Below are 18530 nucleotides of genomic sequence, written 5' to 3'. Positions count from 1 at the left end.
AAGACCTTCATTTTCCCAAGTTGTCACTATTTGACATCTTTGATGGTTCTCTGAAAGCACCAATAGGAAGAATTATCTTTATTTGATCTGGCTTGTAGTATGCCCAGTACTAACAGCCACTTCTTGGGGAGCAGTTGTCTAAAACAATTATAGGCAAGAGTTGTGACCCCATAGCTGTTTGAACTGATGAATACCAGTTGAGGCAAACAGTAGACTAATCAAAGAGCTTACAAGGAGAGGTTGAAAGACATGTTATAGGTGTCTTGAAAAGCACCAGATTTTTGGAAATCTGGAAGGCCATATGCATAGGGCTGTGCACATTCCCAGGAAAGTCCCACCTCTAGCAGACCTTGGCACTCAGGGCATATAGGAACTGAAAGCTAAGACAGGGTTGTAAATTGCCTAGCTGAGTGTTGAAACCTGCCCCAACACACACAGAGAGCCACTCAGCAAAGACCTGGAGTTTTAGTCCAGGTGTTTAAGGAAATCTCTGTTCAATTATTAACTGCCTAGTAAGCGAACTAGATACTTCAGTGGCCTCACATAATAAAGAATACAGAGTTTCTTTATTCTTTGATTTGTTCAGACAAATTGCTATACAAACAATAACAACAAGTACCAAAACAACAACCCTGGGAAGGGAGGAAGTATCTTATTTCTAGAGTGGCCACATTACGTTTTTTAAAATGTCCCAATTTTCAACAACAAAAAAATTGCAAGATCTACAAAGAAAGTATGGTTTATGCACAGAAACATACATGATGTTGGATTGCTAGACACAGACTTTTAGTCAGCTATTTTAAATATGTTAAAAGAGCTAAAGAAAAACATGCCTAGAGAACTAAAGAAAAGTCTGAGAATGATATCTCACCAAATAGAGAATATCAGCAAAGAGGTAGAAATTATTAAAAAGGAACCAAATGAAATGCTGGAGTTGAAAACTGTAATAACTGAAATGAAAACTTCACTCGGGATTGATTAATAGCCAAATTGAACAGGCAAAAGAAAGAATCAGTGACTTGGAGATAGTTCAGTTGAGATCATTCAGTCTGAGGAACAGAAAGAAAAAAGAATGAAGAAACATCATTGGAGTCTCAAGAGACCTGTGTCATGGCGTCACGAGTGCCAACATATATAATGGAAGTCCCAGAAGGAGAGGATGAGAGAATGGGGCTCAAAGAATATTTTAAAAAGTAAAAGCTGAAAACTTCTCAAATTTGATGAAAAACATTAACCTATACATCAAAAAAACTTAACAAACTCCAACTTAGGGCAGCGTCCAAAAAAATGCACATATAGACTCATCAAACTCAAATTGTCAAATGGTAGAGAATCTTGAAAGCAACAAAGAGGAGGTGATTCATCATATACAAGGAACCTTCAATCAGATTAACAACTTGTTTCTTATTAGAAAGCATAGAGGCCAAAGACATTGTGATGACATATTCAAAATGATTAAGGGGGGAAATAACCGTCAACCAAGAATTCTATATCCAGAAATATTTTCCTTCAAAAATGAAGGAAAAGTAAGGTAAACAGGTAAACAACAACTGAGAGAGTTTATTGTTAGCAGACCTGCCCTAAAAAATATGGAAGTCTTTCTCATTGAATTGAAAGGACACTGCATAGTGACATGAAGAAACACTGGTAAAGTTTACTTCATAGGTAAATATAGAAAAGAGTATATATCTATTTTTGTTTGTATCTCCTTATGGTTCTCCTATTTTATTTAAAAAACAGCTGCATACACAAAAATGGTAATCCTCTTTTGTTGGGCAAAAAATATATAATGTAATTTGTGACAAAAACAACATGATTGTCTTAATACACAAAAAAATATTTGACAAAATCCAGCACCCTTTCATGATACACTCAACAGACTAGGAATAGAAGTGAACTTCCTCAATTTAAAAAGGGCATCTACATAGGGGCACTTGTACCCCAATGTTCATAGCAGCACTCTCAACAATAGCCAAATTATGGAAAGAGCCTAAATGTCCATCAACTGATGAATGGATAAAGAAATTGTGGTATATATACACAATGGAGTACTATGTGGCAATGAGAAAAAATGAAATATGGCCCTTTGTAGCAACGTGGATGGAACTGGAGAGTGTAATGCTAAGTGAAATAAGCCATACAGAGAAAGACAGATACCATATGGTTTCACTCTTATGTGGATCCTGAGAAACTTAACAGGAACCCATGGGGGAGGGGAAGGAAAAAAAAAAAAAAAGAGGTTAGAGTGGGAGAGAGCCAAAGCATAAGAGACTGTTAAAAACTGAGAACAAACTGAGGGTTGATGGGGGGTGGGAGGGAGGGGAGGGTGGGTGATGGGTATTGAGTAGGGCACCTTTTGGGATGAGCACTGGGTGTTGTATGGAAACCAATTTGTCAATAAATTTCAAAAAAAAATAAAATAAATTCCACATATGAGTGAAAAAAAAATAAATAAAAATAAAAAATAAAAAGGGCATCTACAACAAATCTACAGCAAACATTCTATTGAATAGTGACAGGCTGCATGCTTTCCCCAAGGATGACCTTTTTCACCCCTTCTTTCAACGTTTTACTGAAAGTTCAAGACAGCCCAATTAGGCAAAAAAGAGAAAAGCATCCATGTTGAATAGTGAGTGAGGTCAGCAGGCTATAGGATACAAAAAGTCAATATACAAAAATCACATGTATCTTATATACTAACGAACTATCTGAAAATAAAATTTTAAAAGTTCATTTACAATAGCACCCAAATGAATGAAATACTTAGGAATAGAATTAGTCAAGGAAGTGTAATATTTGTCCTGAAAAGTACAAAACATTGAATGAAACTAAAGACCTATATAAATAGACATTCTGTGTTTATAGAAAGACTTAACATTGTTAAGATGGAAATACTCCTCAAATTGTTCTGTAGATTTAATGTAAAACCTATCAAAATACTAACCACTTTTTTGTAGAAATTAGTAAGTTGATCGTAAAATTCATATGAAAATATAGGAGACCCAGAATAGCCAAAAAAATCTTGAAAGAGAACAACAAAGTTGAAAGACTCAAATTTCCCAACTTCGAAACTTCTTACAAAGCTACAATAATCAAGAGAGTGTGGTGCTATTGTAAGAATAGACACGCAGGAACACTTGGCTGGCTCAGTCAGTAGAGCATGCGACTCTTGATCTTGGAGTTGTGAGATTGAGCCCCACGTTGGGTTTAGATTACTTGGGGTGGGGGGAGACATAATGGTTAATGAGAGGTTAATAGAATTGAGAGTCCAGAAGTTAACCCAACTGATGTTTAATTTTTTTACTGTTTATTTCTTTTTGAAACAGACAGCATGAGCAGGGGAGGGGCAGAAAGAGAGGGAGACAGAATCTGAAGCAAGCTCCAGGCTCTGAGCTGTCAGCACAGAGCCCCATGTGGCGCTCGAACTCACCAACTGCGAGATCATGATCTGAGGCGAAGTCGGACGCTTAACTGACTGAGCCACCCAGGTGCCCCTAAACCCAACTGATTTTTAACAAGGATGCCAAGACCATTCAGTCAGGAAAGAATAGTGTTTTCAACTAATGGTGCTAGGCACAACTGGTTATCTACATGTAAATGAATCAACCTGGACTCCCATCTCAGACCATATACAAAAACTAACAGATCAAAGACCTAAATGTAAGAAACTATAAAACTCTTAGTAGCAAACATAAGTGTGTATTTCTGTATTCTTGGATTAGGCAGCAGTTTCTTGGACAGGACACCAAAGCTCAAACAACCAAATTAAAAATAGATCAATTTGACTTCATCAAAATTAACAACTTTTGTGTATCAAAATACCTTAACAAGAAAGCTAAAAGAGGGACTCCTGGATGGCTCATTTGGTTAAGCATCTGACTCTTGATTTTGGCTCAGGTCATGATTCCAGAGTTGTGGGATCCAGCCCCACCTTGGGCTCTGCACTGGGTATGGAGTCTGCTTAAGATTCTTTTTCCCCCTCTGTCTTTCCCCCAAATGTGCTTTCTTTCTCTCTCTCTCTCTCTCTCTCTCTAAAAAATGAAAATGAAAATTTAAAAAAAGGTGAAAAGAAAATCTACAGAAATATTTACAAATCTTGTATCTGACAAGTGTCCAATATCCAAAACGTATATATACATTTTTTTAAAAAATTACAACTGAACAATTAAAAAAAACAAATTAGGAATGGGCAAAGGATTCATTTTTTTCAAGGAAAATATACAAATGGTCAATAAGCATTTAAAAAGGTTCTCAACATCATTCATTATTAGGGAAATGCAAATCAAAACCAAAATGAGATACTACTTCACCATGCTTTGGATGGCTATAATAAAAAAAAAGGACACTGGGTTTTATATGTAAGTAATGAATCACTAAATTCTACTCCTGAAACTAATATTACACTATTTATATTAACTAAAAATCTAAATAAAAACTTGAAACATAAAACAAAAACTGGAAAATAATGATGGTTTTACAACCCTGTGAATATTCTAAAACCTACTGAATTGTATGCTTTAATATGGTGAGTTCTGTAGTATAAAAATTATTTTTCAATAAATAAATGTCATCATAATAATATGCTCAGTTGATCATGGAACTGTTACGTGCTGTGTAGATTAACTTGAAAGACATAGATACAGATACATTTAATAGCAAGATGTATAAATATAAATTAAATATTTTCTCCTATGCGGCTACTGTATGACTGTTAAATTTTTTTAAGGTCAGGTTTATTGTGATCTAATATATATAACCTAAAATTCTTGTTAAACTCAAAGTATTTTATCCCCTTGATGCTGTAAACTGAGAAATACATCTCACTTAAACTTGTTATCTTTAAAGGAACAAGTATAATAATAATGGACATTTATGAAAAGGAAATTGTTTACAGTCATGACTCAGTGATTCAAACTAATTGTTTACAGTCATGGTTATTCATGACTAATATAATTGCAGCTATCTAAAATTTCTTTGGGGAGCTGAGCAGATTTGTGGGATATGATATGTCACAATTTGAGCTTTTCACATAGAGTTTTATTTGTGTAAACTTTTATTCATGTAAAAAATGAATCTGTAAGTAGATGAAGATGATGATTCACATATATATACTTTTTTTCAGGTCAAGCAAATCAAGTAGCCAAAGAAGCCGCTAACAGATGGACTGGTATGTATTATGGCACTGATAAGCTATAGTTAAACTTTCTCCACACTTACTATGATGACATGCAGAAGCAATTGTGCCTAGTTCTGTTCAAGAAGAGACATTTTCAGAACTGTATGTATTGTTTTTATATATTCAATCATTTTGTTTTCTTAAGGTTATTTTTTTTAATCTTATGAATCATTTTCTAATGTACAACATATTTTTGTAAAACCAATGATTGCTTGGAGTTTAACTTTTGTGTAATTTTTCCTAGATAAGGCATTTGGGCTAATCACTTAACCTTCCTTATATTAATGCAAGATACTTTAAGAGTTTCATGGAGGGGCGCCTGGGTGGCGCAGTCGGTTAAGCGTCCGACTTCAGCCAGGCCACGATCTCGCGGTCCGTGAGTTCGAGCCCCGCGTCAGGTTCTGGGCTGATGGCTCAGAGCCTGGAGCCTGTTTCCGATTCTGTGTCTCACTCTCTCTCTGCCCCTCCCCCGTTCATGCTCTGTCTCTCTCTGTCCCAAAAATAAATAAACGTTAAAAAAAAAAAATAAAATAAAATAAGAGTTTCATGGAATCTGAAAGATTTGTCTTCTTGCTAATGATAATAATAGCTAACATTTGTTGAGGGCTGACTATAAGCCAGGCATTGTAAAGAGTATCTGTGGTGCATTCTCATTTTCTCTCTGCAACAATCTTGTGAGGTAAATAGGATTATCATTCCTAATTTTAGAGATGGAACTGAAGCCCACAGTGACAGAGATGCTAGGCAGTGGAACAGGAATTAGAATACAGCTTTTCTGATTCCAGAATCTGAGCTCTTAACCCACTACATGATACTATCTTCTCTGTATACCTGCTTTCATATAAATGCCTCATTAACCCATTTGCCAACGGATGCATCCTCTGGTCTACACTAGAGATGTTCTAAGAAATGGGAATTAATAAGGCATTTTCTCTATGTCTTAAAGTTTAGAAGAAAGTTCATAAATAATGATTGTCATTTATATACAGGTATGATTAGTATTGTTAAAACCTGTCTACAAATTAACACTGAAGTTTTTCCAGTATTATAATGTAATGGTAATTGAATTTTACCATCCTGTTATAAGAGTCTATAATGCCTTCACATGTACTACTCATGCTTATTCTGTTTCTGTGGGAGAGTATGGGTAAGATTGTATTGATGCAGAGATCCAGAAAATTTAAAGTGACTGCTTTGAGTCAAAGGTGATTAGTCACTGGGTGTACAAAGATTTGCACGAGGTTTCCTGACTCCATGTCTAGGCCTCTGTATGTCACAAAATGTTTCAGAATCACTCTTCGTGGGGTGCCTGGGTAGCTCAGTCGGTTAAGTGTCCGACTTTGGCTTGGGTCATAATCTACCTGTTCGCGAGTTGGAGCCCTGCATCAGGCCCTGTGCTGACAGCTCAGAGCCTGGAGCCTGCTTTGGATTCTATGTCTCCTCTCTCTCGGTCCGTCTCCTGTGTGCATGCGTGCATGCTCTCTCCCTCTCTCTCTCTCAAAAATAAATAAACATAAAATTTCTTAATAATAATAAAAAAAAGGGGCGCCTGGGTGGCGCAGTCGGTTAAGCGTCCGACTTCAGCCAGGTCACGATCTCGCGGTCCGTGAGTTCGAGCCCCGCGTCAGGCTCTGGGCTGATGGCTCAGAGCCTGGAGCTTGTTTCCGATTCTGTGTCTCCCTCTCTCTCTGCCCCTCCCCCGTTCATGCTCTGTCTCTCTCTGTCCCAAAAATAAATAAACGTTGAAAAAAAAAAATTAAAAAAAAAAAATAAATAAATAAAAAAAAAATAATAATAAAAAAAAGAATCACTCTTCCTAGGGGTGTCTGGGTGACTTAGTCGGTTAAGCATCTGCCTTCAGCTCAGGTCATGATCTCACGGTTCGTGGGTTCAGGCCCCGCGTTGGGCTCTCTGCTGTCAGCGCAGGGCTCACTTGAGATCCTTTGTCTCTCTCTCTGCCCATTCCCTGCTTGCACTCTCCCTCTCTCTCAAAAAATAAATAAACATTAAAAAAAAAATTTTTTTAAAGCACTCTTCCTTGTCTATTTTAGAATTAAGTAGATTGATAAAATCAGTGCAATTGGCTCCTATAAAATCGCAATCTTATTTATTACAAAAGTAATACATTTCATAAATAATGTAATGCTTAAGTGATAAGGAAAGAAGAGGGTAAAAACAGCAAGCTCCCATTAAAGAAAAGAGAAGAATGAAATGTATGTCCAATAAGTATAAATAAATAATAAATACAGTGATATCATATGGATTTGAGAAATACAAAATTTTGAGTGAGAAAAAAAGGCAAGTGGATTAAAAATAAGACAAGAGTCACAAAGTGATTTCTCCCAATAGTTCTCAGCAAAACAGCTCAGTAAGCAGCAGGAACATGCAGCCTGTGTGCATGGTGGGAAGAACTTGACTTTTGCAAGGAATCCAGATTGTGTTCCTTATTTTTGCTGTATGACTTATTGAACTTCTCTGAACCTGCTTCTTCATTGTAGATTATATGTACTTTACATTTTTTTTTTAATTTTTTTTTTTTAACATTTATTTATTTTTGAGACAGAGAGCATGAACAGGGGAGGGTCAGAGAAAGAGGGAGACACAGAATCCGAAACAGGCTCCAGGCTCTGAGCTGTCAGCACAGAGCCCGACGTGGGGCTCGAACCCACGGACCGCGAGATCATGACCTGAGCTGAAGTCGGACGCTTAACCGACTGAGCCACCCTGACGCCCCTGTACTTTACATTTTGAGAGGATTAAATAAAAACAGTTTGTAAGCCCTTTAGCACAACATTAGACATAGAGATGAACAAATACTCCCCTTTTCCCATTCTCTTAAAAAATGCTCTTATTTTCCACTTGATCATAAACTTCCAGTTATGATGAAAAAAAGGAACAATTTGAACAACTTCTTTTTCCCCTAACGTTATTAGCTTAGAAAGAACCTGAAACTTTTTTTTAATGTTTATTTATTTTTGAGAGAGACAGAGACAGAGTGCGAACAGGGGAGGAACAGAGAGAGAGGGAGACACAGAATCTGAAGCAGGCTCCAGGCTCTGAGCTGTCAGCACAGAGCTGGACATGGGGCTCAAACTCACAAACCATGAGATCAAGACCTGAGCCGAAGGCGGATGCTTTAGGAAGGTGGAGGCAGATGCTTAACCGACTGAAATACCCAGATACCCGAACCTAAAACTTTTAAAATCATATAGGAACAAGATATTTTTAGCACAGCAGAAACAGCTGTTAGGAACCATGTTTCCATTTGAAGTTACAATTTGCTCCTTCCAACAGAAAAGTGTTATGGTAAGAATATGGAGTTAAAACAAATTGCACCTCAGAAAATCAACCTGTCTTCAAAACAAGCAAAAAGAAAACATCTTTAATACTTGTAACCAGAGATTGTCCTGTAATTATTAGCTAAGGTTTGGTTTTCTTTTTACCTAAAAAGGTCCTTAAAATGTATCTAGAATAGAGGATGTTTACTGTTCAGTAATTTAGTATTTCAGTTTTATAAAATGAGAGATTACTTTAGGATATAAATGTAATAGAAATATCACATCTAAATGATTTATGGCATTAAATATACTTTAAATGTGATTTAACAAATTTTATAAAACTTTCATAATTAACATACTGAAGTTATGACTGTGTGTGAGAGGCATCTTAGTGAATGGTGGGGGGGATAGATGTTGTGAGATCATAAACAGACTCATGCATGCTATTGCCATCCTGTTTCTATATATATACTGGGTATACCACCATAGAAATTAACAGAAATTCTACTAGTCTTGGGGCTCTTTCTTTAAGACACACATACACACACCTATTTTTTTATCCATTTATAAAAATTTCTACATAACAGGAAAATTATTTGACGGGAAATCAATTGTCAAGATTTTAGGTGACATTGTCTTGAAGGTAGACATCCAGCAGCCCAAGATATGTTCTTCATCAGTCTTTTTGAATTGGTCCATCAAGCATTGTGGCTGGGCTTTTATATGTTCTTTTGTTTGTTTTAATCTTTGGAGGTTTAATTGCTTCTTTGCCTTTTGGCTAAGATCAAGTGTAATCTTTGGAAGTTTATAATAAAATGGTTTCTTGCTCTCATGCGAACCCACACCTCCTTCGTACAAAGCCTGTAGTCTTACTGTGGTGAGTTCTTTCTTTCTGTCCTGATCCAGGTTTGAAGTTGCAGTGTTGCATCTGTTCTCTCATTTCCTGGAAATCTTTCTGTGCTTTTGGAGCCTGTTCTGGGTGCTGTGCACATAATACTTGATCTTTTCTCTTTAACATACGTAACACTTTGGGATTATTTAGTAATAAATTGATTTTTCTCTCTCTAATCTTGTGTCAGCTTGAAGGCATAGGCTCTTTACATTATCAAGTACCTGTAATACACTTAATCCCTGTTTTATGTAGCAGTGGGTCCTATATAAGTATTTGACTGTGATTGACAAGAATGGATGGTGATGCAGACACTAGTAAAACTAAACAGATCATTCTGGAGTGCCTCATGTTATCAGAAGTCTCTCTTAGGTCCTCATGAAAACTAAAGATTAGTTTTAAATTGTTACATAAAGATTCATTTTTTAATTTCTGTTGTTATTCCATTATACTTTAATTGAAAGAATTGGGGATATTTCATTAATGTTATTCTATTTGATGTAGTAGTATTCACTTAGAAACAAACTTCATTCCAAACATTTAGTTATCATTATTTGATACTTGGAATTAAACTTCCTAAAACAGTATTTTTAAAGGTGATCAAACTGCAGGTATTAATTTATTAAGGGTAACATAAAATATAGTCATACCTGACAGATATTGCAGGTTCGGTTCCACAACACTGCAATAAAGTGAATAGTAGAACAAAGTAAGTCAAATGAATTTTTTCCCCACTACATATAAAAGTTACGTGTATTAAGTGTGCAATGGCATTATGTCTAAAAAAACAATGTACTTACCTTACTTTAAAAATACTTTATTGCTGAGGCGCCTGGCTGGCTTAGTCAGGTAAGCATATGACTCTTAGTTTTGGCTCAGGTCTTGATCTTGTGGTTGCATGAGTTCAGGCCGCGCATCAGGCTCTGTGCTGGTGACCTGGAGCCTGCCTGGGATTCTCTCTCTCTCCCTCTCTCTACCCCTTCCCCACTCACACAGTCTCTCTCTCAAATAAAATAAAATAAAACTTAAAAAAAATTTTATTGCTAAGAAATGCTAACTATCATCTGAGCTTTCAGCGAGTTGTAATCTTTGCTGGTGGAGGGGCTTGCTTCCATGCTGATGGCCGCTGACCGATCAGGGCGGGGACTGCTGGAGGTCAGGGTGGCTGCAGCACTTTCTTAAAATAAGACAACAATGAAGTTTGCCACATTGACTCTTCCTTTCATGAATTATTTCCCTATAGCATGTGATGCTGTTTGCTAGCATTTTATCCACAATAGAACTTCTTTCAAAATTGGAGTCCCTTCTCTCAAACCCTGCTGCTGCTTTATCAGTTAAGTTTGTGTAACATTCTAAATCCTTTATTGGTCATTTCAACAATCTTCACAGCACTTTCTCCAGTAATAGATTCCATCTCAAGAAATCGCATTCTTTGCTCATCCATGAGAAGTAATTCCTCATCTGTTGAAGTTTCATCATGAGACCGCAGCAATTTAGTCACATCTTCAGGCTCCACCTCAACTTCTAGTTCTCTCCCTATTCCCACCCACATCTGTAGCTACTTCCTCCCCTGAAGTCTTGAACCTCTCAAAGTCATCCTTGAGAGTTGGAACCAACTTTTTCCAAACTTTTGTTAATGTTGATATTTTGACTTTTTTCCATGCATCATGGATGTTCTTAATGGCATCTAGAATGGTGAATCCTTTCCAGAGGTTTTTAATTTACTTTGTTCAGATTCATCGGAGGAATGACTGTCTATGGCAGCTATAGCCTTCTGCAGTGTATTTCTTAAAAAAGAAGACTTGAAAGTCAAAACTACTCCTTGATCCATGGGCCACATAATGGATGTCGTGTTAGCAGGTATGAAAACAACAATCTCCTACATCTCCATCAGAGTTCTTGGGTGACCAGGTGTGTTACCAGTGAGCAGTAATATTTTGAAAGGAATCCTTTATTCTGTGCAGTAGGTCTCAAAAGTGGGCTTAAAATATTCAGCAAACCATGTTGTAAACAGATGTGCTGCTGTCACCCAGACTTTCTTTCATTTATAGAGCACAGGCAGAGTAGATTTAACCAAGTTCTTAAGGGCCCTAGGATTAGGGGAATGGTAAATGAGCACAGACTTCAGCTTAAAGTCACCAGCTGCATTTGCCCCCAGCAAGAGAGTCATCCTGTTCTTTGAAGCTTTGAACCCAGGCACTGACTTTTCCTCCCTAGCTACGGAAGTCCCAGATGGCATCTTCTTTCAGTAGAAGGCTGTTTGGTCTACATTGAAGGTGTAGCCACCTTCATGAATTATCTTAGCTGGATCTCCTGGGTAACTTGCTGCAGCTTCTGTATCAACACTTGCTGCTTCCTCTTGCACTTTCATGTGATGGAGATGGCTTCTTTCCTTAAGCCTCATGAACCAACCTCTGCTACCTTCAAACTCTTGCTGCAGCTTCCTCACCTCTCTCAGCCTTCACAGGAATGAGGAGAGTTAGGGCCTTGCTCTGGATTAGGCTCTGGCTTAGAGGGAATGTTGTGGCTTTTTTTGACCTTCTGTCCAGACCACTCACACTTTCTCCACATCAGCAATGAGGCTGTTTCACTTTCTTAATCATTTGTGTGTTCATCAGAGTAGCAGTTGTAATTTCTTTCAAGAACTCTTTCTTTGCACTCACGACTTGGCTGTCTGGCACAAGGGGCTGAGTTTTCAGCTTGTTTTTGGCTTTTGATACACCTTGCTCATGAAACTTAATCATTTCTAGCTTTTGATTTAAAATGAGGGATGTGCAACCCTTCCTTTCACTTGAACACTTAGATGACATTGTAGGGTTTATTCATTGGCCTAATTTCAGTAATGTATGTCAGAAAAATAGGGAGGTCTGAGGAGAGGAGAGAGATGGGGGAACAGCCAGTTGGTGGGACCATCAGAACATACAAAATATTTAATTTCGCTGTCTCATATGGGTACAGTTTGTGGCACCCCAAAGCAATTACAATAGTAACATCAAAGCTCACTGCTCACAGATCACCATAACAAATATAATAATACTAATGAAAAAGTTTCAAGTATCTGAAGATTAGCCAAAATGTGACATAATAAATATCTGAAGTGAGCAAATGCTGTTGGAAGAATGGTTCTCATAGACTTGCTAACATACAGTTGCCACACACCTTCAGTATGTAAAAAATGCACTGTCTGCAAAGTACAATAAAATGAGATGTGCCCGTGCTTCAGGCTGGGTGGCTTAAACAAATGAAATTTATTTTGTCACACTTGTGGTGGTTGGAAGGCCAAAATCAAGGTGTTAGCTGGTTTGATTTCTTCTGAGGTGTCTTTGGCTTGTAGGTGGCCATCTTCCTGTGTCTTCACATGGTCTTTGCTGTGCATACTCATGATATCAGTGTATCTACATTTCCTTTTCTCATCAGGACACCGAGCAGATTGGATTAGGGCCCACCTTAACAAGCTCATTTTAACTTAATCATCTCTTTGAAGACCCAGGTTCTATTCTTAGGTACTGGATTCTAGGACTACAATTAATTTGAATATGAATTTGGAGGAGGTGACACAATTCAGCCTGTGACACTCCAGAGGAACCTCTTCTAACCATTCATTATCACTATCAATACAGCACTTAACATTTTGTGAAATATTCTGAACCAGAAAACTTCGCACCATCATTTCTCTATAAAACATGTTCATTGTAAAGGTGGTGTGTATACGTTAGAGAAAATGTGTGAAAAAAACACACAGAAACCTCACTGTCACCCCGTTCTCCAAGTGCAGGCACTGTGAGCCTGTTGGTGTTACCCTGCTTCCCTCACTGCCTGAGCGGAGATGCCCTTCCAAGAGTTTAGATATTTAGATTGCTTTTATGTTTTCTTTTATTACACTGCTGTAAAGATTAACCATAAATCTTTGTACACAATTTATTTTGTTTCCTTGGGATAAATTCTTTTAAGTAAATATAACACTTTTTTTCTAGCGGCAAAATGCATTTAAATCCCACCTAGAGGACAATAAGGCTACATCTATTCCTACCTTCGTCTAAAAATAGGCAAACTACCTTCTGTTCTCTTCACCCATTCTCCCTCACACTGGACTGATTATCTGGAAACCATTATTATTTGTGGGGAAGGGGAAAAGGTCTGGAGAGAATGTGTACCCTCTGGGAACAAGAGCAACTGTAATTCCCGAGGTAACAGAGTCCCAGCCTGTGCTGTGGAAATGTGGAAGAGACACCATTGTTAGCCTTTCCCTGTTTTTGGATTATTCTTAATGCAGGTAGTTTTTTTGCTGGCAACTAACTTGCTGAATGTTTAAATATGCGATTTGGTTACTTAAAATACTAATTATTTTCTTCTGAAATTAATTGCCATGACTTTTGAAAATACAGCAAAATTCTTATGTTGATACTTCTGAAAGTAATAGAAGTAACAAAAAAGAATATAATTATATTTGAAATGTTTTATGATTGTGTTTTCAATTCTTAAAAGTATTTCTCAATTTTCTTTATAGATAATATATTTGCAATAAAATCTTGGGCGAAAAGAAAATTTGGTTTGGAAGAAAATAAAATTGATAAAAATTTTGGAATTCCAGAAGACTTTGACTACATAGACTAAAATGTTCGATGTTGGGAAAGGATCTGTGTACTTGTGAATATGTGATTTTTAAAAATATTATCCAACTAAATGTACTGCATTGCCATTTACCTATAACTGTGTTGTGTTGATCATTTTGTTAATTTTAAATAAAGTATAATGTGGAGATGTTTTTCACTCTTTTTGATCTATCAAAAGCACAATTATAACCATATTCCCAAGTGGTCATCAAAGTAGGTTTGTGCAAACAAAATCATCCACTTAAGTTGGGTTTACAGATGATTTTTTAGAGATCAAATACATCATGACGACAACATTTTTTAATTTCATTCAAATATTAAATATTGACAACTAAGGGTACCTTTGAAGGTTCTACCACCGACATACATGGACACATTAATGCTTGGAAATAACCTTTAAAACTTTAATGTGTGGTTTACTATTTTTCATTACTTGGTGGAAAGTGCATGTGATTGATTTTCAGTGTGAGTCTCAGTATACTGCATCATATTTGCAAATTTCCTATAGAATAAAATGCAGAATGTTGGTATATTCAAGTTTAGAGTTAGGTAGTAATTCCTCAGTCCTGAAAACTACTTTCTTTTGACTTTTTGATGTCCTTTTACTGTAAAGAACAAACACCTGGCCCTTTGTCCTGATTAATGCACTTTTTAATTGGATGATATAGTAGTATTAGTATGGCACACATCACCAACTGGCATTCAGGGATTTTTGTTTTTCAGCTACCTAAAAAAGAGTAAATTAAAAATAATGTCTGTCCTTTGTATATAATTTTTTTCCAATTCCGCTTGGGTATTTAAAGTATTTGTAGCACTCCAAGAAAAACTTACAGAAAAAAACAAAACTAATGTGTGCAATGCACTTTACACACATGCCTTAATTTTTTTTCATACTAATTTTGATGTTCTTTGAAGTAACTCGAATGAGATACTCCATATATCTGAAATGACCCAAATACCATCCGAACCATTTGTTGGTGAATCTGGCCTTTGTATTGCATAGAGTTTCTCTGGGCCTTCTTAATTACTTCCTGGAGGTGGGCGGGAGCAAATTGGTCTATCTTTGTTCTCAAGGCTACTTTTATGTTGCCTTTGGGCAACAGCTCTTTTCACAGAAGAAAGTATTTGATATAAGAGACAAAGGACAAAAAATAAAAATAACCCATCATAAGTCTTTCCCCAAAACACTAATTGTGGAAATTCCAAAATTTCTCACCGTTTGCCATTTATTAGAAAATATAATTCTTTGTTTAAAGAGAAGGGATGTATGTTCAAAAAGGACGGCATTTCTAGTGATCCCTAAAAGATTTTATTTTATAAATATTTAGGCACCTTTTTGGAGGCACTTTAAAAATTGAAGTATAATTAACGTACAACATTATATTAGTCTCAGGTGTATAATATAATGAGTGGACATTTGTATACTTTGCAAAATGATCACCATAGTATATCTAGTTACCATCTGTCACCGTATAAAATCACACAATTTTTTTTCTTGTGATGAGAACTTTTAAGATTTACTCTTAGCAACTTTCACATTTGCAATACATTATTGACTATAGTCACCATGCTGTACATTACATCTCTCTGACTTATTTTCTAAATGTTTGTTTATTTTGAGAGGGAGTGCAAGTGGGGAAGGGGCAGCAAGAGAGGGAGGGTGAGAGAAAGAGAATCCCAAGTAGGCTCTATGCTGTCAGTGTGGAACCAGATGTGGGGCTGGAACCCGCGAGCCATGACCTCAGCGGAAACCAGGAGTCAGCCTCTTGAAGGACTGAGCCACCCCAGTGCTCTATTTATTTTTGTAACTGGAAGTTTGTACCCCTTGATCCTCCTCCCACATTTCACCACCCACACACACACTCCCCTCTGGCAACCACCAATGTATTCTCTTTATGAGTTTAGTTTTGTTCTGTTTGTTTTATTTTTTAGATTCCACATATAAGTGAAATCATGTGGTATTTGTCTTTCTGTCTGACTTATTTCACTTTAGCATAATACCCTCTAGGTCCATCTATATTGTTGCAAATGGCAAGATTTCATTCTTTTCTTTGAGCAGTATTCTGTTGTGTGTGTGCATGTGTTTGTGCGTGCATGTACCACATCTTTTTTTTTTTAATTTTTTTAATGTTTCTTTATTTTTAGAAAGAGAGGAAGGCACAGAATCTGAAGCAAGCTCCAGGCTCTGAGTGTCAGCACAGAGCCCAATGTAGGGCTTGAACTCACGAACCATGTGGTCATGATCTGAGCCTAAGTCAGACTCTTAACTGACTGAGCCATCCAGGTGCCCTTCCCACGTCTTCTTTGTCTATTCATCTGTGGATGGAGTTAGGTTATTTCCATGTCTTCGCTATTATATGTAATGCTGCAAAAAACCTAGGGATACATATCAAGTTAGTGTTTTCCTTTTCTTTGGATAATTGCCCAGAAGTGGAAATGTTGGATCATATGTTAGTTCTATTTTTAACTTTTTTAAGAACCTCCATACTGTCTTCAATAGTGGTTGCACAAATTTACACTTCTACCAACAGTATGTGAAGCTTCGTTTTTTCCACCTTCTGACCAACACTCGTTATTTCTTGTTCTTTTGATAATAGCAAATCTGACAGGTGTGAGGTGATATCTCATTGTGATTAGTGATGTTGAGCATTTGCTCACCTGTCGTTGGTCATCTGCCTGTCTTCTTTGGAGAAATGTATATTCAGATCCTCTTCATTTTCTAATTGGATTATTTTTATTTTTTGTTGGTATTGAGCTGTACGAGTTCTTTGTATTTTGGATATTAACTCCTATTAGATATATGATTGACAAATGTCTTCTCCCATTCAGTAGGTTGCCTTTTAACTTCGTTGACAGTTTGTTTCACTGTACAGAAGCTTTTTAGTCTGATATAGTCCCATTGTTTTATTTTTGTTTTTGTTGCCTTTGGAGCAACAATTGCCTTTGGAATTGTATCCAAACAAAATATCCCCAAGAGCAGCGCCAAAGAACTTACTGCCTATGTTTTTTTGTAGGAGTTTTATAGTTTCTGGTCTTGTATTCAAGTATTTAATCCATTTTGAGTTAATTTTTGTGTATGGTGTAAGATAGTGGTCCAGTTTCATTTTTTTTGCATGTGGCTGTCCAGTTTTCCCATCACCATTTATTAAAGAGACTACCCTTACCCCCATTGTACATTCTTGCCTCCTTTGTCATAAACCGAGCATATATGCTTGGGTTTCTTTCTGGGTTCTCTATTCTGTTCCATTGATTTTTGTGTCTATTCTTATGCCAATACCATACTGTTTTGATTAGTATAGTTTGAAATTGGGAAATATCATACCTTCAGCTTTGTTCTTTCTCAAGATTGCTTTGCCTATTTGGGCTTTTTCTGTTAGTTTGTTGTTAGATTATAAAGACATAAAAGGTTTTTGTTTATTATGTACCCTGCAACTTTACTGAATTTGTTTACTGTAATAGGTTTTTGGTGGAGTTTTTAGGGCTTTCTGTATATAAAATCATGTCCACAAATAGTGATAGTTTTACTTCTTCCTTTCTAAATTTGAGTGCCTCTTATTTCTTTTTCCTGCCTAATTGCTCTGGTCAGGACTTCCAATACTGTATTGAATAAAAGTAGTGAGAGTGGGCATCCTTGTTTTGCTCTTGATCTTATGGGAAAAACTTTCAGCTTTTTTGCTGTTGAGTATGATGTTAGCTATGGACTTATCACATATGGCCTTTATTATGATGTTATGTTCTGTTTATATCCACTTTGTTAAGAGTTTGTATCATAAATAGATGTTGAATTTTGTCAAATGCTTTTTCTGCATCTGTTGAAATGAGCATATAATTTTTGGTTTTCATTTTGTTAATGTGGTATGTCACACTGATTTGCAAATGTGAAACCATTCTTTTATCCCTGGAATAAATCTCACTTGGCCATGGTGTATGATCTTTTTCTTCTTCTTCTTTTTTTTTTTTAATTATTATTTTTACTTTTAGAGAAAGACTGAGCAGGGGAGAGGAGCAGAGGGAGAGAGAGAGAGGAGAGCAGAGAGCGAGAGCAAGAGAGAGAGAGAGAGAGAAAGAGAGAGAATCTTAAGCAGGCTCCACACTTGATCCTGGGATAATGACCTGAGCCAAAATCAAGAGTCGGACACTCAACTGATTGAACCACCCAGGCACCCTAGTGTATGATCTTTTTAATGGGTTGTTGAATTCACTTTCCTATATTTTGTTGAGGATTTTGCATCTAGGTCCATCAAGGGTATTGGCCTGTAGTGTGTGTGTGTGTGTGTGTGTGTGTGTGTGTGTGTCCGTCCTTGTCTGGTTTTGTTACGCTGGTTTCATAAAATGAGTTTAGGAACCTCATTTTTGTTTGTTTGTTCTTTGAAAGAGTCTGAGAAGGATATGTCTCAAATCTTTGAATGTTTGGTAGAATTCACCAGTGAAGATGTCTGGTCCTAGACTTTTGTTCATTGGGGGGTTTTTATTACTGATTCTATGTTCTTACTAGTTATCAGTCTGTTCAGATTTTTTATTTCTTCCTGATTCCATCTTTGAAGATTGTATGTTTTTAGAAATTTATCCATTTC

General features: G+C 36.7%; 1 protein-coding gene across 1 annotated transcript in view; it reads left to right on the top strand.

The window, feature by feature from the left end:
* The window catches only part of MND1 (meiotic nuclear divisions 1), a 65112-nt gene extending 51010 nt beyond the window's left edge, over positions 1 to 14102 (top strand). Inside the window, exons 7-8 of the mRNA XM_030311894.1 lie at positions 5123 to 5167; positions 13851 to 14102. Coding sequence (XP_030167754.1) covers positions 5123 to 5167; positions 13851 to 13957 — 152 coding nt within the window. The 3' untranslated portion in view covers positions 13958 to 14102. The remainder of the gene's footprint in view (positions 1 to 5122; positions 5168 to 13850) is intronic.
* The last annotated feature ends 4428 nt before the right edge of the window (positions 14103 to 18530 follow it).

The sequence above is a fragment of the Lynx canadensis genome, chromosome B1, assembly GCF_007474595.2.
Source record: "Lynx canadensis isolate LIC74 chromosome B1, mLynCan4.pri.v2, whole genome shotgun sequence".
NCBI lineage: Eukaryota > Metazoa > Chordata > Mammalia > Carnivora > Felidae > Lynx > Lynx canadensis.
Note: the sequence above shows the minus strand (reverse complement) of the source record. Positions and strands in the feature narration are given on the sequence as shown.